Source organism: Gadus macrocephalus, chromosome 1, assembly GCF_031168955.1.
Source record: "Gadus macrocephalus chromosome 1, ASM3116895v1".
In the NCBI taxonomy this organism is placed as follows: Eukaryota; Metazoa; Chordata; class Actinopteri; order Gadiformes; family Gadidae; genus Gadus; species Gadus macrocephalus.
The window spans coordinates 8,898,378-8,924,776 of NC_082382.1; the positions used below are offsets into that span (position 1 = coordinate 8,898,378).

Sequence of the window (26,399 nt, forward strand, 5' to 3'; positions counted from 1 at the left end):
GTCGCTTAGCAACGGTAGACGCTGGGGTAGACAAGTCACCGGACTACTACCCATGCAAGTGAACGGAGCGTTCCACGGCATTGAGAAGACCCGTGTAATAAAGGCCTATAATATTTCTGTTTATGGCATAGATTTCTCCTCAGATTAGGCCAATAAACCAATGGTAAAATAAAAATAAAAACGCTCGATCAAAGGCCCGGCCCGAGTATAGTGGTGGGAAATATCGGCCCGACCCGGCCTGCGTCGGGCTCGGGGCTCGGGGCTCGGGCAGAGAATCTAAACACTGACTGCAGGTGTCTGTAGGGCTATATCAGGAGTTAATGCACGCACTGCAGCCAATCAGAATCAGAGTATTCCCCTAAACAATATTAATATTGGTCTAAACAATATTATTCACGAGTTATAAACAACCCCTACACATCAATATTAATTCAAGATTCAAGATTCAAAAAGATTTATTGTCTAGTATGTTGCCATACTAGAAAATTGTCTTTTGACTGAAGGTGTGTGTGTGTGTGTGTGTGTGTGTGTGTGTGTGTGTGTGTGTGTGTGTGTGTGTGTGTGTGTGTGTGTGTGTGTGTGTGTGTGTGTGTGTGTGTGTTATTTGTGTGAGTTCTTTGAGGAATGAGTGTTCTGTGTGTGTATAGCTATGGGGATGAATGATTTTTTGTAGATAGCTTTCCTGGCCAAAGGCATTCTGAATCTTCTGCCAGAAGGAAGTAGATCAAAACAAGGATGGAGTGGGTGGGAGGGATCTAAGAGGATGGAGTTGGTCTTCCTTCCCACTGCCTGGATATACTGATCCTCCAGCACTTTCTGGTGTATTCCTATTAGCTTGCTTGCTTGCTTAGTTAATCTATTAAGTCTGCTTTTGCTTGCGTTTGTGAGGAAGCCGTACCAGGATGTAATGTTGCAAGTGATGATGGATTCCACCAGAGATTGGTAGGCAGTTGACACAATGTCTTTACTGACATTGAAGGTGTCTAGTTTCCTCAGGAGATACATACGTTGTTGTCCCTTCTTGTAAACCCCATCTGCATGCTGGCTAAAGGACAGACGTTAGTTGATCTCTGTGCCAAGGTATTTGAACTTCACCACCTGTTCAACCACTTGTCCTTCCAGGGTCAAAGGTGAGGAAAGTGGATGTGGGGTGTTAGATGCCCTCCTCCTATGGCAACACAGTTCTTTGGTTTTGCTGATGTTCAACTGCAGTGAGCTTTCTTTGAACCACAGGGCCATTTCAGTGATATATTGGGTGTACTTGGACAGGGTGCTTTGATCTGTCAGTTTGCCCACCAAGGCCAGTTCATCTGCATATTTAAATAGCTTGAATCCACTGATGTTGCATGTGATCTCATTTGTGTATATTGAGAACAAGATGGGAGACAAGACACAACCCTGTGGGACTCCAGTGTTAAGGATGATGTTGGACGATGTTACACCCTGGACCTTTACATGCTGGGGTCTGTCCTTTAAACTCCTTGATCCAAGGTGTCAGTGCTGGGTTGACCTGAAGCTGCTGAAGGCGATGCAGGAGTGTGTTGATGTTAACTGTATTAAATGCTGACAAGAAGTCCATGAATAAGATCCTGACCAAGGAGTTCTGGGAGTCCAGGTGCTTTGTGATGGTATCCAGTAGATGTAATGTAGCGTCCTCCACACCTCGTTTTGGCTTGTAGGCAAACTGCAGTGGATCCAGATTCTCACCGATGGTGGTGGTGAGCTCTCCTGCAACAACTCTCTCCATGCATTTGCACAGGATAGAGGTGAGTGCCACTGGTCTGAAGTCGTTCAGAGCTTTAGCCCGGGGCTTTTTGGGAACAGGGATGATGGTGGTCTCCTTCCACGCCCTGGGAACAAAACTGGCATCTAGGAAGAGCTGAAACATTTTCGTCATTACACCGCCCAGCTGACTTGCACACTCCTTCAGTATTCTGCCCTTCAGCCCATCTGGTCCAGGAGCTTTGGAGGAATGGGAAAAAGATGGATAGAACCCGCTTCTCTTCTATGCAGATAGATTCTGGGGGGTATAGGAGAGTGACCATTTCCTCCATAGAGTCAGTGTTGTTGAATCTGGCAGAGAAGGTGTTGAGTTCTTCAGCAAAGGCAGCAGGGTCTGGGCATTGTACTGCAGCAGTGTTCTTATTCCTGCCCATCATGGTGTTTAGGCTCCTCCATGCATGCCTTATATCTCCACTGATGAACTTCTCCTCCATTTTGTTTTTGTAGTTGAGCTTGGCCAGCTTGGTCTTCTGCTTTAGCTCATTTTTCAGCTCTTTCACTATTTGCTGGTCACCCTGGATGAATGCAAACTTTTTTAAATTGAGACAGTTCTTAAGGTCTTTGGTTATCCATGGCTTATTGTTTGCAAAGATCTTAATTTGTTTGGTGGGAATAACACTATCAGCACAGAATGTGACGTAAGAGCATATGGTATCGTACAACAGGTTAAGGTCACCATTGCATTCCCTGAAGAATTCTTCCCAATCTGTAAGCTCAAAACATCCTTTCAGTCTTTGAATGGAGTCTACCTCCCATGCCATGATGCGCACCTACATTTAATATAGGCCTATCCGTGTATTGTCACAATTTCTCAGTATCAAAGGTGAAAGTTGAAACGGGTGGCCAAAAGCTGTCATATTGTTAGTTATCACAGACAATTTTAAGTAGAAACGGGTGGCCAAAGCTGTCATTTGTTAGTTATCACAGACAATTTTCAACAATGAATGATCTGTACGGAGCTCCATAAGGGACATTAGGGAGAACGCTCCCGGACAGAACCTTAGTTTGGAAGTCATGCTTAGTGACACGACAAATAGCCTACTTCCAATTGAAATACAAAATTTAGAAAATAGGCCTACATGTCCCTGATCACGTTTCAATAGATTAAATAACGTGACATGTATTTTCGTGAGACCATACCCGTACTTCCATGAGTATACTTAAAGGAAGTATACTATCCGCACTATCTACTACGTTATTTTTTCAGATGTGAGTGCTGTTCCAAATCGAGTACTCCGTGGTGCACTAACCGGAAATTACGGTGAAATCTCTGGCCTGTTTCCTGACTCTAGTCTGTTTTGTTCAAATCCACGCGGCCTTGGGCGGAGCCGGTGTGACGTAATAGCCTCGGCTTCCTCACTTGTCTGAGGTGCTGCCTTCTGTGGCTAAAGTAGTTATTGCAGCTTAAGTGTTCGATTCTGCTTCCTAGTGGCTATGTGAGGGTAATGCAGCTTGTGTGTTTGAATCTGCTTCCTAGAGGCTATGTGGAGGCAGCATATGTTCTTAAAATACGTAACACTAACAAGTACTGTTATGAATCGTGGTCATTCAGTTCCATTGGTAGATAACCTGGGTTTCAATAAAACCTTCTGCAGGACAGCTAGACGCTTTTCATTGCCAGGGATGTATACTCAACTGTAAATATTGTGTATGTTAAACACGCTGGCTCACTACAGCTAAGGGAGTACCAAGAACCCACTTCCGACCAATGACCATTGTTGGCACACAGTGAAGTCGGCCTTCAGCGACTACACCAGGCTGAAGGGGTGGACCACCACACAGGCGAGGGGGATACCTCGCCTGATGTCTCCCCTGGCAGCGCTCCTCTGTCCGAGTGACAGAGGAGCGCTGCCACCTTACCGCCTGCAGAGACAGCTGGCCACTCTGTGGGACAAGTCTTTTTGTCTGGGCCCAACAGAGCAGCTGTCCTTGCTCTCCTCTGCGCTGTCGGCCATGACAGTTGGCAAGGAGTATATTGGTCCAGAAGACATGGAGGTAGGCGGGTTGTGACAGCGGGGCGTTGTTAGATTTCAGCTTATTTCTAAACTGTTCGTATAGACTCTGAGTTATGTATTTTTCCGTTGTAGTAGTAATTCTTTAAGTGGAAATCAAGACAACTTGACAGGTTGGATCAGAGGGTCGAATAGATGGTTTATTCCAGGAAGTAATACAGCAGGATACAGAATAATCTATAATGTAGGCGGGGGAGGAGCAGTCTCCAGACGTGCTCCTTGGCTGTCGATCCCTCTTCTCACCGAACCAAAGGTTTGGGGCGAGTATTATACATAAGAAAACGTGAATAACAAAAGAAGCAGTCTCTCCCTTGATCAGGTATACGGTCCTGGCTATGTCCCAGACGGCCTGGTTGGTTCGTCCTTTTTGGGACATAAACAAATGGAGGGTTGTGGGAAATAACACCTGGTATCAGTAGGAGAGGCACTGGCCTGTTCCCAGACTTAGAAATGGGAACACAGAGAAACACAAAAAAACGCCAACATTCTACAGTGTCAAATGGGGGGGGGGCACCATGGGTCACCGGGCCATCTGCCTTTCCAAGACATCCGTTCCCATCTGCGACAGGGCTGGCCTCATCCACGGCCTGCTAGCCCGTGGAGGTCCTAGCGCACCAGCAGACTTTCCTAGAGAATCTGTCCTGGTTTGGGCCGTTTGTCACACGCTCCACAAGGCCGCCAGAAAGCGGGGTTGTTCACGGTCCCCCCACACCAGCACTCCGCCTCCACCTCCACCCCCTTCACTGCCGCAGCAGGGCCAGGCAGAGGGGGATCCCCGTCCCCCGGCCGGACCCCCGGGAAGCAGCCAAAGCTGGCGCCCATGTGGGACTGGCCTCCACCGTCGTTTTCTTTCCTAACTAATAACGATTCTTCACCCATTATAATAATAAAATAGGCACACAGTAGTTAATTATATCTACAGGCGTATTAATCATAATAATTGTACCCTATAGTCAGATTTTGTTCCTAACATTGTACGGAGGCATCTTTTCTTCATCTGTTAGTTTAACTTTTTAATACATTGCCTTCCAGCATGAATTTAATTGGAGTCAATGCTATTTTATATGGATTTAACTTTATATAAGGTATTTCTATCTTCATGGGTAGAATATGTTTATGCACATTTATTTGATTTGAAAAACAATGATTGTCAGTGATTGTATGTAACTATGTCAACATTTCTGTTTCGGAAAGTAAATATTCTGGAGTGCTCTCAATGAGGAGATAAGAGACGGAGATGCGTCGAGTCAGCTTTACTCTCCACTTCAATATAAAACTTCACCTCAACCGAGAGTGAGGTCAAAACGGACACACCAGGTTAAACCGGAACTGCTATGACATAACCCTTTCCCTTAAAGGTACAGTCTCTTGGTGAATGTCTCTTAATCTTACTTGTGGGTCACCACACAGGCCCCCCCAGAATTCACCCAAAATAACAGTGCGGACCAAACAGGTACCCCAAAGAGAACACAGGACACCCACTAGTGCAAACAGACCAGCTCACAACTGTCCCTAGAAAAGTCAACGGATAGGGGGGCGGACCAGGCGGCCAGAACAGGAGAAGAGCAAAGGGCAGGGGCAGGTGTCGAGGCTGCCGCAGGGGGCGCCCTCGCCGCGGGGGCTGGGCCAGCTGGAGCGGTTTGCCAATATCCACATGAGCAGGCTTGAGACGGTCTATAGCCACCCGCTCAGGCCTGCCCCCCATATCCATAACAAAGTTCTTAGACCCTCCCTCCAGGACGCGGAAGGGCAGGGGGGTACGGTGGCCATCGTGGCGGCTGACAACATATTTGGCTGACGGTAAATCCATGGGAAAGTAGGACCGGGGGAGGCCATGGTGAGGCGTCGGAATGGGAACGAAAGCATTGGCAATGTCCCGGGACACAGCACGATGGGAGGCAACCGAGATCTTCCTTGGGGGCGGAGCGAAGGCCCAGCATAATCCATGGGAGGCGGCCGCGGTCAGCGGAGTCACTGCCCATAAGGCTGGCCCTGAGCGCGGCCTTCATGTCCCGGTGAAACCGCTCGCAAAGTCTGTTGCTCTGTGGGTTATAGGCTGTGGTACGGTGGACCTTCACCCCCACGACCCCAGCGACCGCAGTCCAAAGCTCTGATGTGAACTGCAGACCGGGCCAAGGAAAGGTTGGACGGTGTGCCGATACAGGTCACCCAAGCCATAATGAACGCCCGGGCCACTTCCGCTGATGTAGTGGAGGACAGGGGAACCACTTCTGGCCACCTGGTGGTCCTGTCCACCATGTTGAGGAGGTAGGTGTAACCACGGGAGGGGGAAAGTGGGTCCACCAGGTCCACATTCACATTATCGAAACGTCTCTCTGGCACTTTGAAGGGTGCCAAGGGGGCCTTGGTATGACGAGTCACCTTTGCACGCCACACAGACAGCAGCCCAGGCCCTGACGTCCCTCCGCAGGCCCGGCCAGACGAACTTGGCCCCCACCAGCTTGGCAGAGGCCTTCACCCCCGGCTGGTAAAAGCCGTGGATAGTGTCAAAGACCTTATGCCTCCAGCCAGCAGGTACCATGGGGCGCGGTTGGCCAGTGGAGACATCGCACTGGCCAACCGCGAGTTGTGATGTAGTGCTCCACGCCATGTTTAGCCACTGCCGATGAAAACGTGGGCGTGGTGATGTCAGGAAACACAGCAAGCAGGCGTTGATACAGGTCCCTGGTGGCAAACGTGTTCGACAGACAAAGCGCCCCCACCCCTCCCAGCGGTCAGGGGTACGAAGCAAAAGAGAGAGAGTCGGGCGGCACATTGTAACATCCACCAACAGTCTGTAAGAGCAGAGGAAATCCGCCCCCAGGAGTGGCGTAGACACGGCGGCCATGACAAAGTCCGAAAATGCGCCCGCTGAAACACACTTCAACATACCTCGTGCCATAGGTACAAATAGGTGTGCCATTGGCGGCGTCCATCGGGGGGCCATCAATTGTTGAATGCAATAAATGAGGAAACAAGAGACGGAGATGCGTCGAGTCAGCTTTACTCTACACTTCAATATAAAACTTCACCTCAACCGAGAGTGAGGTCAAAACCAGGTTAAACCGGAACTGCTATGACATAACCCTTTCCCTTAAAGGTACATTCCCTTGGTGAATGTCTCTTAATCGTACTTGTGGGTCACCACACGAGTATATATTCCACCTACCTTTTCAGCAAGAGCTCATTGCAGCTATTGGTTATACCACTAGGTGGAGCTATTAAGCAGACGTTTTACTAAAACGATGTAGCCTTTACTTTGCCAACCTGCTGGAACTACACCCGAAGCGTTTTTATGAGACGGATGTACGGTCTCGTCTGCCTTGTTTCTTTGTTTGTCGTTGGCGTCTTAACAGAAATATTGGTGTTGGAGAAGTATTGAGACCTTTTATGGAAAGATAGAAAATAAAAAAACACTGGGAATTCCAATTATTTGTATACATTCAATAAATTATTTTGTGCAGGCAGTGTATTAAATTCAACTGTACAGTGTCGTCGAACAATAAATAAATTGCTGAATGGAATTAATAAAGCTATTGTCACTTGAATATTTGCAATTAAAACAATAAAAGGATTTGCTTTTTGTTTAAAGATCAACAGCAAAATGCAGTTTGTCAACTATAAATATGAACAAAATGGCATACACACATCAATGTAAACCAAAAACATGTTCACTTGATCGACTAACTTTCCATTACAGATCATGGATGTGTAGCCATCTGTTCCTGAGAGTAAAGGGGTTTGTTTTGTAAAACCTTAATGAACAAAGGAGGGGTCGGCAACCCTAGGCACGCGTGCCACCACTGGCACGTTGCAGCATAATCATCACAAAAAAAAAAAAGAAGGTGTTTGACAACATTTGTGTTGACAAATGTGGACGCACAATGCGGCAGCATAATCATTACTACCGTTTTTTTTTGCACTTTATTCTGTTTTGGGCATTTCCTCCCAGTGCAAATATGTTTAAATTAGTTGCTGAAAGCAGTGTTCTGAAATGGGATAAATTTATCGTTTTTAAACCTATGTCGTGAGTAATAGACAAGAAAATATTTAAAATATTGTTGCAGCCTTTATGCATCGCCTTCACATGGTTTTGCAAAGCTGTACATGTCTTAAAGATATTGATGTGGATGGTTCCACCATTCTCATATATTCTTGTTTTTACATTTCTCACAGTGCAAATATGTTTTTGAATGAGTTTCTGAAAGTGGTGTTTTAAGATTGGACATATGCAATTATACTTTGTAAGCCCATGTTGCAAACATAAAAACATATTTTTTTATGTTGATGCAGGAAATAATACAATTCCAGGGCTTCTGGAAATGTTTTCGGTTGCTTTGTCATAATTCAGCTTAATATTAAATATATTGTTGCTTAAGGCAAACTCATTAGCGAGAAAATGTCAAACTGGCACTGCATGTTGAAAAGGTTGCTGACCCCTGAGGTAGACACTATCATTAATTATCCATTCTGCTGATGAAATAGGATCCCAATCTCCAGGATGGGGGGTTTAACCAGAGTTTTAGAAAAGAAAGAGCAGGCGAGAGAGGTCCGGGGTTCAAGTCCAGGGTTCAGGGTAACTCCTCGGCCCCTTGGGCTTGGCGAAACGGTTCCCAAATCCTGCAAATGGGTTTGTGTTTGAATCCAGGTTGTAATGTGACACATCATCATGTGTATCGTTTATGTAAAGTGAGGTGTTAATTGTACCAAATTTAAACCCGGAGCTGGAGGTCCCGTTCGTGGAAGGAGGTGTGGGTCCGGGCTGCAACGGTGCAGGTGGAGCTGCAGGTTTAGCTAGCGGTACACAACACGACAGACATGTTAGTTTCCTATCCCTAAAAAAACACCTTCTGTGCATTTGCAAGAAGAGGAAGGAAAATAAAATCATATACCTACATTTACCTCTGGATCTGAAGAATTTCAAACTCTAGAGAGAAGGACAACAAGCAACCAATAAATGAGTACAATATAGCTTAGTCAATACCACTCAAAATAGACTGTCTCAAAAGCCTCTTAGGAAGGGGCTTAGCGCTGAGCGTTCATGTTTGGCTTCGGTCTTACCCTGGTTCTAGACATGACCTTCCCATTGTCGGTGTGTACTGCTTTATGCTCTGAGGTCTCAGTGCTCACAAAGTGAACATGCTGCTCCACTCCTGGATTCAGTTATCACACACACACACGCACGCACGCACGCACGCACGCACGCACGCACACACACACACACACACACACACACACACACACACACACACACACACACACACACACACACACACACACACACACACACACACACACAGTATATACACACATAGTTATTTAAAAAAATTAGAGCGCATTGTGAATATGTGTGCGTGAATACATGTATTTATTTCCAGCGGTCTTATATAGGGGTTTGTTTTAAGAACATGTGCTTCCTGTATGCTGCTCAGATGTGACTAATGATATGAGGTGCAGTCTAAAGGCCAGCTCACCACTTCCCGCTCCGCTGAACACCACAGAGGGAGGAGCCAGCTGCCGAACTACAGCCAAGGGTTCTGACACACAGACAGGCACAGCTTAGTTTAGAACCTGGAGATAATAACTTCAAATAAGTTGTTAAAGGGAAGAATAATGCCTGCTATTATCTTAATAGTTTTGTACTGCTCACCTTGTCTTGAACTCTTTGCACGAACACTCTGACGGAACGGAAAATAAGCTAATATTAGTATTACAGTGTGTTGTGTGTGTTTTTGTGTTGACAGGGGGGGGGGGGGTGCAATCATGTCCTCAATAGGAATACTGCTTCAATGTGGCTGGACATAACATTAAATCCCCAAACTAAAGAGTATGACTCATAAATGAAATTCCTTTATCCCTCTCTGCTATAAATAAAGGCCTTAAGATACATCTGATATACAATTGATCAGTTTTCAGAATCCCAATCACCTTGCTCCTGGTCATGAAAACGAAATCCAGGAACTTCTTGGGCTGAGCGCTGCCTGCCCACTCGGAGGAGATTCCTATCCGCGGGCCCGGGTCGGACACCTGCAGCAGGGAGCCGGGCTCTTCATCCACTGTTTGGGGATACAAAACAGAAGAGACTCAATCACTGAGTGGTCGCTGGGACCCAGAATGGATGGCGACACACGAGGTGGGTCGCTTTCCACGAACAAAAGGATCACCAAAATAGTGCGTGTTCAGAGTATTGTAGGGGTGTGTGCTTTTGGGTCCCAAGGACACGCTGAAATGGCCCTGGGGCTTCTGAGATGCAAAACCTGCAGCTTTAGACATCGATAATGTATAGTGTTGTTTCTCACGCTCTTTTCTGGTACCTCTCAAGTCAACTTCAAACCACTCCAAATGGAATGACTTTGGCGGGGTTATACTAAATGTGACACGAAGTTACAGTGGTGCATTAGAAAGTCTTAGATGATGAACATGCCTACCTTCCTCAGTGGCCAAGATGAAGGACTCTGGAGTTCTTTGAGGAAGAGGAGGGTTCATGCCCACTGTGAAGACACACAGGGTTACCACAACTGACTGCATTTCCCAACACAAGTTAGCAGTGTCTTCCCCTAAATATTATGTTAAGGACCATGTCGTAACTGTTCCAAGGTAAGGTAACAGTGTTGAGGTTATAGTAGGACTACAATTCCATTTTAGGAGCTTGCCAGTAATGGTCACCAATCTTAATTGTACCTTGTAGAAGGGGATCCAACTCTGGTTGTATTGGTGCAGAAGGAGGAGGAGGAGGAGGAGGAGGAAGGTGGCTAGAACTCATATTGGACCGGGCAGCTGGAAAGAAAGCAGTGGGCAGAGCTAAATATATTTTTTTACATGTCATGTGGTCAGACAACACTCATTGTCACACACACACACACACACTAGAGGAACACAAAAAAATGCTATAGCTCTGTTTTAAAAAAAATTAAACATACCAGGGGAAGTCATTGATACTTTTAGGCTCTGAAAAAAAGAGAAATCCAGACATCAGTCCATCAGACGATATACGTAGTTGTGGAGTCTGTAAATTAACTACCAGACTAACTATTATTCAATATTTTTAACATACTTAGTTATTATGAATGATGTATTTGTATGTTTATATGTATCAGCACTGTGAACCATTCGTGGCAAAACAGTCCTAACTCTGGTGGCATTGTTACGTATTTTAAGCCCATAAGCTGCCCCAACATAGCCACTAGGAAGCAGGATCTAAAACACAAGCTGCATTACCCTCACATAGCCACTAGGAAGCAGGATCGAACACATAAGCTGCAATAACTACTCCAGCCACAGATGGCAGCACCTTTAGACAGGTGAGGATGGCGGAGCCATTACGTCACGCCGGTCTAGCCCACTTCACGTAGGCCACGCCCACTTGACGATCACAGGGCGGAATTCAGATTGAGAGGCCAGAATCAATAGGTAGCCCGGCCGAGAATCCCGGGCCTTTGCCTGGGACTCGAAGTAGTGCATGATATTATTTTCAATACGCGTTAGACACAATTCCCTCCCTTATGCTTCATAGTTACCATACCGAAATATGCCTACTTTAACAAATAAAGTGAGTTTAAAGCGACCAAGGATTGGACTACTTTCTTCAAGAAAAAATGCAACAGCATGTACAGCGATGTAAAGAACTGACCTTGCTCCTGGTCCAGGATTTGACCTCATGTTGAGTGGCAGGGGGCCTCAATGAATCACAAGACCACTCTGAGGACAAGCCCACTCTGTTCTGACCTACCGGGCGGCCGGAGGTAAACTGCTCAAGGAGGGCTGAAAGACGAACCATAGCTTTCATATTTACATTCAATGCATCATTCATTACGATTTCAATATATATTATTTATATTTTTTTATACTGGGGTGCTTTAAGCAATGTCTTGGAGGATGGCGTCATGGCCACAGTGTGTTCCCACCTACCTTCATCATGGGCCAACTCATAGGATTCTGGGGTTCGTTCTGGGAGTGGGGGGACAGGTGAGGGGGGGCTCCCTGTGCCTTAAGAGAAGAGCAGCTTAATCAGCACTTATCGCCATAGTTCAAACTTTACAGTCTTATTAAATGAAGTCTTTAATGGTTAAAATGAAGTTATATCTGCCCATTTTTCTCACCTCCCATTTCACTTATGGCCAGAGCAGCAGCATTTGGGGGGATGATGACCTGCAACGAATGACCTGCTACAAAAGAGAAACAGTAATCACAAGACTGTTAACAGCAGCACAAAGATAAAGCCTGTGTATGTTTATATTGTATGCCTGGTTGTGTAAATAGGATGTAAATATAAATGCATAGAGAGAAGACTGTTTAAAACTCACAAGAAACATTACCAAACAGCAATAGCAAGACCACAAAACCAACAAAATTCATTATATAAATGAATTTTGTGACCTGATCAGTGACCTGATCTTTTACATTTTGAATAAATGTTGTAATTATTTAGTATCTTACTATCGCACCAACCTGGATCATTTTCAAGCACAAAAAATACTTCCAGTCACACCAACAAAAACAAAGCACAACTTCTCAGAACACAACTTATTTCTACAAGAAGGTAACCCTAACCCTAACCCTACATCGAGGAGGTGATGAGGAGGTGATGAGCGAAAGCAGACGAGAGGTTACCGGAGCAGGGGAGGTCGAGGTCGTTCAGGGCTAAAGTCGGGGCGTGGCAGCTGACCAAGTCTTCCATCAAATACTCAGGTGCTTCTGCCAGAAATGAGGTTCTGTTCGGGCTTCCAAAGTAGGGGTCCTCCACCGTCAGGCAGGTGGTGGCCAGGCGAAGCATGGTGGGTTTGGGTGGCGGTTCGCTGTCCTCTGGCTCATGCCTCTCTTCCTCTCTTGCTCTGCTTATAAGTCCCAGGCCGTGGCCCACGTGGTCTTGCACCTGGGCCGGGGTCACAACCTCAGGGGTTCTCTGTAACAGTTCAAGTGGTGGTGGATGTCGTTGGTGGTGGGGTGGTTGGGGTTGTTGTTGTTGTTCTTCTTCTCTTTCCCTCCAGTGGTGGTCGTCTCTGCTGGGATGTGCTGAAACCCTCTCCTGTGCTGAAGGCCCGAGCTGAGCGGGTCCAAGCACCTGCTCCTCCATTAGCGTCAACCTGGATGCAAGGTTTAAATGTTGGTGAAAACATAATCAAAGTAAATGTATACAAAATAATAATAATTAAAAAATAATAAATATAAAAAATAAATTCAAGATTAAATGCAAATTATGTTTTTTTGATACAGTAGAGTATTGCATAAGGCATAAGTGTGGTCTTAGTTCTGCACCTTGTATCCTGTGGCTCTGGATCCAGCTGACACTGTGAGGCTGGCTTTAAGTCAGATTCTGACTCTTGGCTCAGGTCTGATTTCTCGTTGGCTGGGCTGGGGAAAGGGGCTGGCTGCACCTGCAGCCCGTCGTTCAACCACAAGATGGTTAGATCAAGGGGAATCACATTCACAAACCATGTTCTCACGAAGCAGGCCTTGGCTCTATGCAATGAACGACTGGTAAGCATTAACTTAATCATCACTCCAATTTAATTAATGATATTATTTCAAGCTCCTTAAACAATAACAGACAACAAGAGATGGTTGACTTGATTTACCACATTCGGTTCTGCATTTTCATATATTATTTACATTCAAAGCACCCCATTATCTACTGTGACCCCACTCCTCTGGGCCTCGTTGTGAGTGGATGTATTTAAGTAATCAAAGCAAAGAATAATGAATACAGTACTGAGAGGCAGGAACTTGAGAAACTGTAACATTTGCCTATTTAAAGTTTCCCTTCCATGCTTACCTTGTTTTGACAGGCTGTTGAATCGAACGACTGCAAATATCTCTCAAACAGGAACTTGACTGTTCTGTAGACCAGCTCATATTGCTCCTAATTTACCAAACATAGCACAAATATTTACAATAAAGACATAATGGGGGAAAAAATGAAGCAAATTACCTTTAAAACTGACCCCATAAAAAGAGGTGCTGTAAAGAAGGCTGTTTTTATCTAAACCGTTGTTTCTTCTAATAAGAGGAAGTAAAAGACAGAAAAAAGTGAATGCCACCTTAGTCTGAACCACAGAGGGCCTCTGCGTGCGCATGTGTTGGACGAGATCGTAGATGCTGAAGTCTGGCGGGAGCGTCTGCAAACAGGGAGGAATGTACAAGTCCATAACTGTCAAGATGTGTGCGGCGAGATAAGATGGATGTTGTGAAACGAAGCGCGAGGGGTTACCTGTCTCTTCAGAAGGTTCCAGGTGTAATCGATGACACACAGCACTCCTGTTCGCCCACAGCCAGCACTGCAGCAGGCACACACGTCCATACTCAATACATTATGTCAAGGGCCTATGCCTACAGCAACAGGTCTGGTTTGCCTGGTATTATGATAACCACAACATCAACAACAACAATAATATTCATCATCATCCCCGCCATTTATATCACATCCAATGTTCATCTGGAGATATAATCAGGCATCCAACTCGGTACACTTACCTATACAAAAACACACCATGCTCTTTTTGGCTTGGGTTTCAACACATGCTGACATTTGAAATCATTTAAAAGTTTAAAAGGTGCTGTAGCTAAGATTAGCTACGAGCTATTATGTGTGTATAATTTGTTAGAAATGGAAGCCATTCATCAGCTATTAATAAATGTAATGCTCTGCGAGAATATCTGTTTAAAAAGTGTAGAAATGAAGGGAAGGAGCAGTGAGGGAGGGAGACTTTTTTGGGTGTTTAGTTTAGTTCAAAAATATTTCGTTTTTGACTATCGTTAACACAGTCAAAACCAAATACATGCACACTCAACTGAGAGCGGCTGGTGGTGAGCTATTGGAGCAGAAGGACTGCTGCGGACAGGAAGCAATGCTCTGAGTCTGTTTTATTAGGACCTCGCCCTCCTTACCTATGGACAAGTGCTATTACTGAATCTCTAAAGAAATAGAACTATTGTATTATTTGTGATCTGTATCCATGTCTGCCGGCTGGCATAACACCCTTTTTTGTTTATCTAGATTGTTTATCTATGTTTAAAAATAACTCAATTATTTCTGACTGTGTTGTGAACAACATTCAGAGGATAGCCTTAACTCATACTGTGGAGTGACTGAATGACTTTTGGGTGGAGCCCGTTGCCAGGGTTACATTCTGTTTCTGCCAACTCATCCCTCAAAGAGGTGCGGAAATTCCACTTGACATTTTATGGAAAGCTTTCTTTAAAAAAGAATTGTGACTATCTAGATCATCATGACCAGTAATATCAACTACAAAGCCTTAGTTTTAATTGTTTCACTGGTTGCTCAGTGCTTGTTGCTAAGGCAGCCTTGCAAGCTTTCTCAGATGTGTGTCGTAGTGCTTTGAGATAATGGGGCATCAAAAAAGAGTGCGAGAAAGTCTTTCATACGGAGACCAAGTAGCCAGCCACAGCTGTACTGTGAAACTGGTTGTGGGGGAAATGGAGTGTGTGTGCTTTCATTCCGAGTGGGCTATAGGCTGTAGGCTCAAACACCCAACAACAGACTTCCTGTGTCATACACAAAGTCGGTTGGTTCTCCAACCCTTTCAGGGCCTTAATCTCTTTTTAAAGTGTTTAAGCCGAAGGGATGAGAAGAGAAAAGATGGCGCAGACAGCAGAGGATACTAGGAGAGAGCACATGTTGATAGAGAAGCGGTCACCTGCAGTGAATGACGATGGGTACGTCATCGTGATCCTGGCATATCCGCATCTCCAGCAGCATCTCCAGGATGGGGGGGATGGAGTCGGGCACGCCGTGGTCAGGCCAGTTGTAGTAGTGCAGCTGATGCAGCGCCCGACTACACTGCGGAGAGCAAACAGCAAAGCTATGGTCAACATCTGCATCAAGTCAAGGTCTGATAAAAGCTCACATGTTAAACTCTCAGTTACTGGTGAGTGTGCATAAACACATTTAAAACAGAATATATGCGGCAATTATTGAATATATGATATATTCTATTGTCGGCTACAACAAAAACCCACAGCACAACAGGATTATTTGGGATTATTTGATGTGATATAACATCCTATAAAATATGGTACTACTTTACTTACATTTTGAAAGGTAATCCTTAGTTTTCTTGCGTGATAGTCCCCTTTATTTTCCTCGTCATCCTGAACATAAGAAGGTAGTTGAGATTGATGTAATAAATAGAACAGAATACACTGTACAAGTCATTATGGGTAAAAAAGCAATGCACATATTATTTGGATTCAACATTGGCATTCATTTGTATTAATCAGCAAACACTATCGTAGGTTCATGTTAAAATGTCCTTATTATTGGTGGTTCCCCAAGGAGTCTATCATCGGCAATTGGCATCGCTCAAGGGGAAGGGTGCTTAGAGAAGTTAGTCAAAAAAGGAAGTGATGTTAAAGAAGTACTCACACAGTCAATTGTGAAAGGCCCACAGACAAACTGTTCTGCTTGCGTCTCTGGCCAGTAGCGCTCACACTTTTTCTGGGAAATGTCAGAGTTTCAACTGAGAGCAACGCAATGCACCTCAAAATATGATTTGTTTGTTCTTGTAAGTTGTTTGTGACTTGGAATTTGTAATATATATATGTCAAATACCATTATGTCAAGAACTTTTTCTTATCCTTCAAGGTTTACTTTTTTTTTCTTGTCTTTACTGTAATCCTTAATCTTTTTTAATCTATTCTCAAATTATAACTTCAGATTTGTTTTTTCCTGTACGGTTTGAATGTCTTTTTAGTTTTGGAGTGATACTATATATATATATATATTTGTATGTATACAAATCACATATATACTCAACTGAGAGCGTTTGGCGGTGAGCTGATGGAGAAGGTCTGACGTGCTGCTGATCAACAGGAAGCCATGCTCTATTTTAATGTGACCTGGCCCGCCTAACCTATGGACATGTGCTCTAACTGAACCTCTAAAGAGGTGGACCTGCTCTTAATCTTGAGTCTGTATCTATTGTTGCCTACTGACATAGCATCTGAAGGTTGTTTGTCTATCTTCGCTCTCATCTTTGAGGTTCAAAACTGGTTCGGGCTGGTAGCTATTTCATTTTTTAATTGTGTGGTTAATTAAGCCTGACACGTATACTATGCTGTCGAGCTGTCTATGCACACTTCTACTCTGCAGTTTGACACGAAGAAAGAGGGAGAGAGTTGAATGTGATGAAGGTGATGAAAAAGACTTACCCTCCCCATCTCAAACTCCCGACAGGCCATCACGACGACCTAGCATGAAACAATACTATGAGAGATGCAACATACAACATGCGTGTAACATCAGCACACGCCTAGCCCAATCTATTCAAAAACAGTGTTCATTCACTACATAGACAAAAATCAAGCACGAAACATCTGCAAGGTGCTGGACAAATAATATGTGAAAGGATGAAGATTGAGTGAAGACAATGACAGCACAGGGACAAACAGTGTTCAATGTTAATGAGAGTCAGTGCAGTAGGATTCTAATGGTCCTAGTATAGCTCCGGTCTCACCTCTACTTTGTACTCCCAGATCATCCTCAAGAAGTCCAGCACCGTATGAGGAAGAGGACCTTGAGTAGCAATGTATGCCCTGGAGTCCGAGACTCCCTTTAGATGGAGAAAAATATCACCCTCAGCATCGGCCAATGTCATAAAATACCACATATTTATTGCAAACTTAAAGCTGCACTCGGCCGGTTCTGCTGGCCTCGCTTTGTGTTCAGAGTTATTTGGACTTGTTTGTCTGCTGGCCAGTGCTGTATATTTGAATGCATGATAACAATAAGTCTCAATCAAGTCACAATTTAAAGAGCCCCTATTTTACCGCCAGATGTGAGCTTGATTAAACATGACAAGACATTTGATGTGTGAGATGTATGACGGATAGATCAGTCTACCAGCCTACCCAGTAGAATGGACCAACTGGTACTGGTCTTATCTATACATCATACATCTCGGTGAAAACCCTGACAATCGTGATGTCACTATGTCACATGGCAAGGCAGATTTTGAAATAGCTTGTAATATCGAATCATGCTTACACCTGGTAGTAAAATGGGTGCCCTTCAAACAAAATAATGTGGGGCGAGCAGAATTTGCTGAATGCAGCTCTAGAGAAATGTTGAACTTGTAATAAGAAACATGCACATAACAGCATATTGTTGGAAGGATGACACTACCTTGATGAAGCTAGCGTTGATGTAGTCTTCATCATTTTTGCTGGTTTTCAGAGAGAGTTTTACTCTTGTGTGATCGACTGAGGGGGTGGGAAACACATTTATATAGTCTTTTGTTTCTTTTTTTACATTTTATTTTATATTGATACAACCTTATAATATCGATTTGTTACTGATTTGACGTGGTGGTAATAATCAACGAACATAATGTGTAAGATATAATATGACCCCTTTCACATTGCTCCTGGGTCAAATTGAAGTAAATAAATTTTATGATAGAATTTAAGAAACTGTCTTTTAAACATACTGAATGTATCCGTACATGTATTCTATGGTTTAATGTCCTGTTGATGGTACATATATATTTAATCTAAATCACTGGCTCAATGTAGTATAATTATTATTGTACATTAGGGATTCATAGTTAGTTATAATATTGAATACACCAGCTCGCCCAGTGAGAACGTTGAACGAGTTTTCTCACAGGGAACAATGTCCTTGTATCGGTTCTTCTTGACGTTGTCCTTAATCACAGCCGCCTTGCTCGGGAAGGTGTTGTCATTGCGGTACTGGATGGACTGCATTTTCAACCTCTGGAAACACAAACGAATGCCAATAACTTTCATTGCCACTGCCGATTTACAAGATTACAAGACGGGTATTCCCTGTGGATCCACAGCAATACTTTCAAATTCCATCAAGCATTTAATTTCTACCAATTTATACTACCCAATACCAACCCTACAAATGTTTGATCTTGAACAAAATCCAGGACACACTCTGCAAGTTTCAACATCACCATTTTTCCAATGTGTCCTCCTTATGATTCATAAGACAGCGTTCTGTTGTGGGGTTATTGCTTAAACACTAGACACATGAGTCAAATTAAAGGAAGAGCTGCTCATTATTCTCTTGAAATATTTACATTTCACATACAAAAAAAATTTGTTTGTCGTGGGCTGTGGCAAGCGGTGCATTTCAAAATGTGCTTTGTGGCAGAGACCAGAACTCACGCAATGCCAGTTACTCATGCCCTGCACTTCTGGCTGAGCCATACAAACCATGAGTCACCTTTCTGACTTCCAAACAGTTTTGACAGCACATGCATCCACCAATGCACATGCCAGGGAGTGCGAAACTCTCGGAACACAACACAGCCTCGCCTGATTCTCGCTATCTGTCTCTTTTTCTCTTCCTCTTATTTTATCCAAACACACAGGCCCTTTTGTTCCAAGTCATTCCGATCTCTCAGCTCTAGAGCAGCTTGTAAAAGGCCTGTCAGACTATCTGTGGCACTGACGCCACAGAGTGCTTTTTGTTCTAACAGGAAGTGATGCAATGGGTTTGTTGTCCCCCCCAACCCCCGGGGATGGTCCTAAGGACAGAATCATGACAGCGACATGCGGCTGGTTCTGAGGAGGATCGTCGTGGAGATGGATCCCCGCTGATGCCATCCAGCACCACAAGACCTTTGAGTTTCTTTAACTTTTGCGTGGCATGCGCTGTTATAAGCACGCAAACCCTCATGGTGACAGTTGCTTTTGACACCAGTTTCATTGCATTTGCCTACAGTCCTTCCTCGAATGCCTGATGCATTCATCTAAAGAGGAAGCAATCAAAGTGTCTCAGCGTGACTTGACTTGCACACACACTGGACCTACTTCTCAATATCTCTGCCAATGTGAAGTGTTGCATACTCAAACACTGAAGTTTTCATTTTCATTTTGCAGTGTGCAACGCAGCTGTGTGCAACGCAGATTAGCTACCATAAAAGGCCCAGTTGTTGGAACTGGCGACTTATTGAGGGCAGACCGTAACACAGCTCAGTGATATCAGCTATGCTACACACTGACAAACACCATTCTGGTGCATTTCAGGAACTAGCTACTAAAATGGATGCACCACGAAGCTGTTCAACGATAACGGACGTGGCGAGAGACTCACCGAGAACTCCTCAGCAAATCCGTCCTCCGAATCCTCTTGTGCCTCCTTGTTCTCCAGATGAACCAGGAGGCGCCTGAGTACCATGGCCTGCTCCTCCATGACTAGCCCAACAGGCACCTTGTGTCCTCCAGCTATGCCAGGAAAATCCCCAAAGTTGAACTCTACTCCTTCTCATTGAAGGCACATCTTCAAATGACTCCAAATGGTTTGTTGCGCGGCAGTTCAACCGGGAGAGAGTTTCCCCTGACAACTTATCTAATGCAACTCTAACATCAAGATACTTCTGCCTGTATCTGCCTCCCTATCAATTGTGTGTTGTGATGCGTTTGTGTGTGGGTGTGTGTGTGCGTTTGTGTGTGCTCTAAGAGGAAGCAAACAGTGAGCTAACAGGTTCTGTGGTCAGATTGAAAAAAAAGAACAACTCCAATGCACGCACACGTGTGAACACAGACGCACACACACAACCCCCCCCCCCCCCCCCCCCCAATCCATCCACCCCTACCCTTTCAAACACAGTTTTTTTTTTTTTTTTTCTCTCTGTCTCTCTCTCACCCTCTCACTGGGTCCTAGATTGAGTCGCGTATGTGATTTAATAGACTGTCTGTCAGAGAGAGAGAGAGAGAGAGAGAGAGAGAGAGAGAGAGAGAGAGAGAGAGAGAGAGAGATAGAGAGATAGAGAGAGAGAGAGAGAGAGAGAGAGAGAGAGAGAGGGAGGGAGGTGTTGATGAGTTGTGTGGGTGTAGCTGTGCATGGAACAGTCTGGAGCGGCTGGATACGGTCGGTTTCAAGCAGACAGGCAGGCGGTTGAGCCAGTTGGACGTCATTTAGCAGGGCCAGGCATGGAGGGGGGCCAGCCATTCAGATGGGAGCAGAGACACTGAAGAGGGGGAGCAAAGACGCCTCCCTCCCTCCCTCTCTCTCTCTCTCTCTCTCTCTCTCTCTCTCTCTCTCTCTCTCTCTCTCTCTCTGGGAAACTCTTTCTTAACCCTTTATGATGTTTCACTCACTGAATGTCTCGTACAAATAAACAATGAGTTGCAGACATAGGGCACCCACTTCTGAAAAATTGAAATGGGGAAATAATGTATGTACAGTTTCTCAAAATGACATTTTCTTATGATTAAGCTACGGATATTCCGTAAAAAGATCTCCTCTTGAGGAAATAAGGTCTCATAACAGCAGAATGTCTATAGCTAGCTGCAGGACATGTTTTGTCCTGTAGATGTCCTCCTTTCTCCACTTGTTCTTAACTTTATCCATCCCATGGTCTAATCCTAAAACCAAAGGTGAACCCAAATCAGATTTGCTGAATCTTTTAATTCTTTAAAGCGACTTTTAAAAACACATATTTTTAGATAAACCTTTCTATTGACATTCATTCCCGTCTTCACTTTTTGTTGGTTTTGTTTTAATTTCCTTCTTTCTTTTATTGGGCTATGTTTTTATTTTAACTTATTTTAACAGAGTCTATTTATTTACTTTCATTTTTGACGGTTTATGTGAGGCATTTTGTAACTGTGTGATTAACAAAGTGCTACATTAGTCAAACTCTACTTACCTAATGTTTCCCTGACCTTTCACGCTAGTGGTTGTCGAAACTTGTTTTTAGTGATTTACTCATTGATTATAGTTGTTCCTGATTTATATATATATATATATGTTTCTGTGTGAGGGTAAATACGTAGTTGGAGGATCATTCTTAATTTGAAGAAACAGCACAATGGAGATGGATGACTATCTTCAGTAGTGCTTTACCTCATTATATTATCGATATGTATATATATATATATATATATATATATATACATATATATACATATATATATTATGATGCTGTAAAATTGCATGAAAGTTGTGATTAGACATGCATAATTTGGATAGTCATACTGTGTACCCGACGCAAAGCAGAGGCTGTAGTAATGTCATAATTGATTATACTAACTGTGAGCTTAATTTTTCATCGCTTTGCAGCAAACGTTGTCCATTTTGCCTGGCCTCTAGCGCATCCAATTAAGAAAAATAAAATATACACTCAGATCAGTCAAGGAACATGTGGTTGCTTCCTTGATGTAGAGGAATTACAGTTAGAACGTTCCATCTGAAATATATGATAGCTACATAACTAACTACTAACAACTGTGAAATTAAACAAACCACTCTTGGTTGTGATGGTGTAACGGGTTGAACCGATTGTTCAGTCTAAATGTTTTCAGTTCCTCGGGACTCAGGGGAGTAACATATACGATGTACGCGCTAAACGGTTGACCAATCACAGCAGAGGTGTAGGACCTTAAAGAGACAGGTAAAACCAAGTGTAGGCTGAAAGCGGTTCTGCAGCAATAAAGTGTGAGAAATGAATGGTTGTTTTTTACATTAAAGCATGTATACCTATTCTAGAAGTACCTCCACATGAAAATATTGACCACATCAATTCAATTATACGACCCCTTTAATGAATTTGGCCAGCCGTCTTCTCTGAGGGGAAATGGCATGAACATTCTTGATACAGAGTGTGCGGAAAGAAGAGGGGCAATTCTTTTTTTTTCTCTTATGTAGCACTTTGAGATTGTTTGCTCAATATAAAGTGCATTACAAATAAAATTCATTATTATTATTATTATTACAGATGGGGAAAGTGAAAGTGCGGTAAAATAACAGATTATGTTTGATCATCATGACATTAACTATTAATATTCTTATGAGACAATTGTTCACACGACAGGCAATTTTCCTTAATTTTAGGTTTGAACTGTGACTTCTATGTACATCTTTTATATATTAAAATCACACTAACACTGGCAGACCAACCCCCCTTTGTGTTGTGTCTGTCACATTTATGCTAAATGAAAAAAGCCTCAACACGAACGGAAACAAAAGGCTTACAGGAAGCCCTATCTAAAGGAATCTTTTTTTATCTTTATTACGTATTGTTCGTCGGCACATGCTTTGACACCATGAAGATACTTGGTCTGATGTTTCTCATCACTGGTGAGAGGAATAATATTTATTACATTCATACATAGTGGTCATAGGTTAATTTATATCCAGATATATTTCGGTATGTAGTATTTGTATTTCTATTTATTAACAAAACAGATGAATGTGTGCCTGTTTTGCAGTGAGTGTGCAGCTTCAATGTGATAGAAGACAAATCAAGGCAACCATTGGGGAAGAGTTAACTATGGCCTGCAGCTATGACCAAATGTATCGGTACAATAAAAAATACTGGTGCAGAGGTAGCTCAAGAAGAACCTGTGATGTTTTATCGGACTCTGACAATATTGTCAAAACAGAAAGCAAACGTTTCCGCATCCTCCATTATACAAGTAGAAGGCTCTTTGTTGAAATCAGGGCTCTGCGTTTGGAAGATACTGGAGTGTACTGGGTTGGCATTGAAAAACCCTATGCAGACATTATGGTCTCGGTTGACATGGAGGTCACTGAAGGTAAGAACCCCACTCGTTACATACAACCCTTACTTTGAACTCGGCTGAAGGATACTAATCTGTGGCCCCCTGTGTCTCTGTCAAAGTGCCCGTCTCCAAACCTGACCTTTGGCCCTTGGTCCCTCTGGCACATACGTGCTGGGGTCGCCCAGTGACAGTGCGCTGTAGTTGCACCCGGGGAAGCAGTGTGGGTTACGCCTGGTATCAGCACAGCCAGCGGCAGAACACACCACTCCTCAGCCTGGCTGAGTCTGACCTACGTCTGGACTGTGCCAATGTGGAAGGGGACAGCCATTTCTACTGTAGGGCCAATAACACATTAAGCAGTCAGACAAGTTCTTCTCTCTCTGTGGAGGTTCTGGTGGTGGCAGCGGTCAACTGTAGCTATGTCATTCATATTCAAGGTAGGGACTTGCAGATACGTTTATAACACAAAGGTTAATGATTAGTTTGTAACCTAGTTTATTTTTTATTCTGCAGACTACCCTATGTATCAGTGTGCTCTACCTACACCTACACCCCCTGTAACCGATGGTCCCCAATCTACCCAAATGACTAGGTCAGAGGTCATGCACCAGACTGTTAACATTAATGGAACAGATCAACCGATAGACAGCAGGTAAGATCTTGTTTGTTGATCAACTAAATGACTAACTCATTTGAAGTAGTTCATAGTTTAATCAAATATGTAAACAATTTCCCTCATCTTGTCTTTCCAGCACATGGATGGGATTCTCATTGTGGTACACCGTGCTGCGTTGGACTTTGTTAGCCGTCTTGATGGCATGCTTGTGCGTGACAAGGATAGTGCATATGAAGTAATTTTTATGTGTCACAACTCTGCCTTTATCGCTACAATGATAAGGGTCAGAACAATATTCCAATTAAGCCTCGACGGTGAGCAAGACAACATCTATTCATTATGTCTGAGTATTATGATTATCTGATGTGTGCAATTTTAAACTGTAAATAGATTTCACAAATTGAATAGTAACATCTATCAAGATTTTTTAACAGATATGACAGCCTTTTGCCAGAAATAAGTGAAGAATAAAGTTGTTTTGAATTGTAATATATAATGTGTATCGATGTATATATTGTGGCGACTCCTAGGGGGGTCACGCCGGGGATTCTGGGGATCCGTGATGCCGGTTGGGAAAAAGGGGTTTTATTGTCTTTTTGTGTTGGGGTTAACGGGTTTGGGGTGTGTGGTCGGTAGAGTGTTTTTTGTGGAGTGTTACTTGTTGTGTGTAGTGTTACCGGTGTGAGTACCAGATGTGTTCGGCTGCCAGATCGGCTCGGGGTCCTGCTCTTACAGATGACGTATCGACACTTGACGTATCGACCCAAGCCAACGGACAAAACCCGGAAGGGTTGTTTATAAACGTGCTCAATCAGTTCTGGTTTTGATTTCATTGAACGGAGCCCGTTCTCTCACAAAGCCATTGGAAACACGTCTAAAAGCACTGATGAATGCATATTTTTATTATCACATATGTTAAAGTAAGGATTGGCATTGTTAAAGTTAGATATTGAGACAGTATTTTCTAGTTTCTATTAACTGAAAATGAAGACCTGGGACAGTCATATGATTGAGATTTTATTTGCTCATACAAAACAGAATAAATAAGACAATTGATACAACTGAGGAACAGCTAAATGTAAATCCATAAAAAACGGCATGTTTAGATCCCATGGTGAATTGAGGATGAATTCATGAATGTGTTCATATTAGATATTCATCCTATTCCTTGAAAATAGATTTTTTTTTATGATTTCCAGATGTTCAATAAATTGTATCCTTGCCTATACAACTAATAACAATAAAAAATAAAAAAAATTCCTCGTTTCCACTAGGGGTATCTATGCTCTATAATTTAACAAACATCTGTAAAATAGTAAAAATTTCAAGGTAGGCCTAAAAGAATGTATATAATGTGTTACCACATTCATGAATATATCCTAAATTGGCCGTGGGATCAAAACATGATGTTTTTCATGGATTTACATTGAGCTGTATGTGTATGTGAATTGCAGTGCATGTGTTTGGATACACACACGGGCACACACACTGAAATATTTGTAGATCATTATATCATTTTTTATTCATGTGGCCTGCAGTAGCGATATCGCACAGGTGATTCCCACCGGCTCTGAAAACAACAGTCATCAAGCCATATCTAACTTACAATTTTAAAGCAAAATCATTGAAAAAGCTGTTCATCAACAGCTAAATAACTACTTCAATCACTGGATGTGCCAAATTGTCTTCAATTGAACAATGAAAAAACTGAAGTAATGGTCTTTGGTGCAAGGGATGAACAATTAAAAGTCAGTGCACAGCTGTTATGTTAGAAAGCACACACCAAGACAGAAATCCTGGTGTAGTCATAGACTCAGACTTGAATTTCTAAAACCACATTAAATGCCATACTGAACTAACTGACTAAGGGTGCACTAACACTAGGCCATCTGGCCGTGGCCGTGGCCGTTTTCACACCTAACCGTGCTCAAATCTGCCAGTGTGAGTGTGGCCAGTCTGGCCGGGCCAGGGCCCCGTTTCCCGAAAGCATCTTTAGCCTAAGTGGATCGCAGAGTGGGTCGTACGAGCATCGTACCGTTTTCACACCGTTTCCCGAAAGCATCTTTGGTAACGAACGTCTTGAAAACGCTCGTAGCTAACGAGTGCTCCAGGGTACTCGTAGGACGCTAAGAGCCTCGTTAGCCTACCATAGCCTCAGTGGCGTAACCAGCGGACATTCCTAGTATTGGATGCACTTTATTATAACACAATGGTAATGGTATATCACGTGCGTCTGAGCCTAATGTGGGCCATTATGTTCTTAGTTTGAGAGAGACAGTCCAGGAAATGTTTGAGCAGGCAGGGCACTTTAAATGTGTGAGAGAAAGTGGGGGGGATTTGTGCAGACTGACATAGGCTACTCATAAAACGTAGCCTAAAATAATGTAAAAAAAAATAAAATATAAAAAAAAATGCAAACTAGCAGGCAAAAGGCTGGGATATGGTGGGGATTGGTCACGTTGACGGGAATGTTTAGTGACATGTGGGAGGGTGGA

General features: G+C 43.5%; 2 protein-coding genes across 4 annotated transcripts; one reads left to right on the plus strand and one right to left on the minus strand.

Moving 5' to 3' along the window:
* Positions 1–4,903: 4,903 nt before the first annotated feature.
* Positions 4,904–20,332, minus strand: ptpn22 (protein tyrosine phosphatase non-receptor type 22). 2 transcript variants are annotated; one of them, XM_060066851.1, is made up of 26 exons: positions 19,876–20,332; positions 18,416–18,524; positions 17,935–18,011; positions 17,267–17,362; positions 16,962–17,000; positions 16,177–16,248; positions 15,843–15,902; positions 15,449–15,591; positions 14,002–14,068; positions 13,832–13,909; positions 13,567–13,653; positions 13,050–13,168; positions 12,405–12,877; positions 11,894–11,959; positions 11,703–11,780; positions 11,425–11,555; positions 10,715–10,742; positions 10,476–10,571; positions 10,223–10,285; positions 9,723–9,850; positions 9,445–9,472; positions 9,269–9,331; positions 8,856–8,947; positions 8,691–8,721; positions 8,502–8,588; positions 4,904–8,414 (listed from the first exon to the last, which is right to left on the minus strand). In XM_060066851.1, the coding sequence occupies exons 1-26, from the start codon at positions 19,972–19,974 to the stop codon at positions 8,353–8,355; spliced, it is 2,472 nt and encodes an 823-aa protein (XP_059922834.1). In that variant the 5' UTR covers positions 19,975–20,332; the 3' UTR covers positions 4,904–8,352. The 2 variants fall into 2 exon arrangements, 1 of the variants encoding a protein (XP_059922834.1); XR_009528433.1 differs by having other exon boundaries at positions 8,269–8,414; positions 8,687–8,721.
* Positions 20,333–22,590: 2,258 nt separating this feature from the next.
* Positions 22,591–25,763, plus strand: LOC132469777 (CMRF35-like molecule 8). 2 transcript variants are annotated; one of them, XM_060068197.1, is made up of 5 exons: positions 22,591–22,863; positions 22,995–23,321; positions 23,408–23,725; positions 23,802–23,940; positions 24,041–25,763. In XM_060068197.1, the coding sequence occupies exons 1-5, from the start codon at positions 22,719–22,721 to the stop codon at positions 24,141–24,143; spliced, it is 1,032 nt and encodes a 343-aa protein (XP_059924180.1). In that variant the 5' UTR covers positions 22,591–22,718; the 3' UTR covers positions 24,144–25,763. The 2 variants fall into 2 exon arrangements, with proteins under 2 accessions (XP_059924180.1, XP_059925063.1); XM_060069080.1 differs by having other exon boundaries at positions 23,881–23,940.
* The last annotated feature ends 636 nt before the right edge of the window (positions 25,764–26,399 follow it).

Bases quoted from the DNA above. Each gene is read 5' to 3' on its own strand.
- LOC132469777 (XM_060068197.1), top strand. From the start codon at position 22,719: ATGAAAAAAGCCTCAACACGAACGGAAACAAAAGGCTTACAGGAAGCC. The intron at 23,726-23,801 runs GTAGGGACTTGC...TTTATTCTGCAG, and splicing joins CTATGTCATTCATATTCAAG to ACTACCCTATGTATCAGTGT. The intron at 23,941-24,040 runs GTAAGATCTTGT...TTGTCTTTCCAG, and splicing joins GATCAACCGATAGACAGCAG to CACATGGATGGGATTCTCAT.
- ptpn22 (XM_060066851.1), bottom strand. From the start codon at position 19,974: ATGGAGGAGCAGGCCATGGTACTCAGGCGCCTCCTGGTTCATCTGGAG. The intron at 18,012-18,415 runs GTGAGAAAACTC...CCACCCCCTCAG, and splicing joins ATACAAGGACATTGTTCCCT to TCGATCACACAAGAGTAAAA. The intron at 9,473-9,722 runs GTGATTGGGATT...CCGTTCCGTCAG, and splicing joins TTTTCATGACCAGGAGCAAG to AGTGTTCGTGCAAAGAGTTC.